The 1,757-nt window shown below is 62.7% G+C and overlaps 1 protein-coding gene across 3 annotated transcripts in view; it reads left to right on the plus strand.

Annotated features, from left to right (window-relative positions):
* Nucleotides 1-1,470, plus strand: part of LCK (LCK proto-oncogene, Src family tyrosine kinase) — a 6,236-nt gene extending 4,766 nt beyond the window's left edge. For 2 of the 3 annotated variants that reach the window (XM_009884524.1, XM_009884525.1), the window contains exons 9-11: nucleotides 56-265; nucleotides 788-919; nucleotides 1,268-1,470. In XM_009884524.1, the coding sequence (XP_009882826.1) occupies nucleotides 56-265; nucleotides 788-919; nucleotides 1,268-1,470 (545 nt within the window). The remainder of the gene's footprint in view (nucleotides 1-55; nucleotides 266-787; nucleotides 920-1,267) is intronic. The other variant, XM_009884526.1, reaches the window with a different exon arrangement.
* Nucleotides 1,471-1,757: the final 287 nt, after the last annotated feature.

Genomic DNA, 1,757 nt, shown 5'->3' on the forward strand with positions numbered 1-1,757 from the left:
GCGGGGGGCCGGAGCCACAGGGCTGATGGCGGGGAGGGTTCTGCCGGGGCTGGAGCTGGGGCTGCCCTGCTCAGGCTGGTGGCTGTTAATTGCAATTACTCTGTCCCACAGATCGCCGAAGGCATGGCTTTCATCGAGGCCAAGAACTACATCCACCGCGACCTGCGGGCTGCCAACATCCTCGTGTCAGACACCCTGTGCTGCAAAATCGCCGACTTCGGGCTGGCCCGCCTCATCGAGGACAACGAGTACACGGCTCGCGAGGGTGCGTCCCACACGTGCCCCCACCGAGCACCACTCTTGGGGTGCACACAGCTTGGGGGGTGCAGGAGGAGGATACCCCCACCCACCCCAGGCTCTTCCGGGGGTCCCCACGGCACCCCAGGAGGTGCAGGGTGGCGAGCAGCCCCTGGAGAGAGGAGCAGGCAAGGGAGGTGCAAAGATCCTTCTCCCCCCTCCATCTCTCCCCCCACACACAGCTGGGGGAGGCTGTGGGACCTCACATACCCACCCGACCCTGCTTTTGGTGGGGTGACAGCCCTATCTGGTGGCTACTGCAGGAACAGACATGCTGGCCTGCTGCAGGGGTGCCAGCCTGCGCTGGGGGCTGTGTAGCCAGCCCAGCAGTGGGGGCTGAGGGGGGGCTGGCTGTCACCAAACCCAGCTCGTCCCCAGGCGTACAGCAGCGACAGAGGCTGCTTCGGGGTTGTCACATCAGGTTAAACAGAGAGAGATATTTCCAGCTCAGCTGTAATGTTTTATTTTCCCCCTTCCTGCTGTTTTTCAGGGGCTAAATTCCCCATTAAGTGGACGGCGCCGGAGGCTATTAATTACGGAACGTTCACTATCAAGTCCGATGTCTGGTCTTTTGGCATCCTGCTCACAGAGATCGTCACCTACGGCCGGATCCCGTATCCAGGTCAGGATTTCCCGGCAGCTGCGCAGCAGAAGGGCTCGAACACACATACACACACACACACACACACACACACACGCATGCACGCAAGCGCACACCCAGGAGTGCGTGCATGCACTCCCGCACGCACACACACCACCCGAGCCGCCCCATCTGGCTCCCTTCCCTGCCAGCCCGTGATGGTTTCGACCGCTTCCCCAGGCACGTGGCCAAGCGTGGCCCAAAGGCCACCGGGGGTTTCAGAGGCAGTAGAAGGGGAAGGAAGCTTTCCCATGAGATTTGCATGCGTAGGGTGCTACCCGCGACACAGCGGGTGACCCAAATTCAGTGCCGTGCGCGTTGTCCTCGCAGGGATGACCAACCCCGAGGTGATACAGAACCTGGAGCGCGGCTACCGCATGCCGCAGCCGGACAACTGCCCGCAGGAGCTGTACGAACTGATGATGCAGTGCTGGAAGGAGAGGCCCGAGGAACGTCCCACCTTCGAGTACATGAAGAGCGTGCTGGAGGACTTCTTCACCGCCACCGAGGGCCAGTACCAGCAGCAGCCCTGAGGAGCCCAGCAGTGGCTGGGACACCCTGGCATTGGGGTGTCTGGGGGCGCTCCCCCCTTGCCCCAGGTCCCCACAGTCTCCAGGGCCAGTACCAGCAGCAGCCCTGAGGAGCCCAGCAGTGGCTGGGACACCCTGGCATTGGGGTGTCTGGGGGCGCTCCCCCCTTGCCCCAGGTCCCCACAGACTCCACGCACATCGCCTGGGGGGCACTGGCGAACTGGACCTCAAGCAGTAAAGATTTGAAGCGCTTCAAATCTTTGGAGCAGCGGATTTCACCCACCACCACC

This window comes from Charadrius vociferus, unplaced genomic scaffold (genome assembly GCF_000708025.1).
Source record: "Charadrius vociferus isolate BGI_N301 unplaced genomic scaffold, ASM70802v2 scaffold1485, whole genome shotgun sequence".
NCBI classification, from domain to species: Eukaryota; Metazoa; Chordata; class Aves; order Charadriiformes; family Charadriidae; genus Charadrius; species Charadrius vociferus.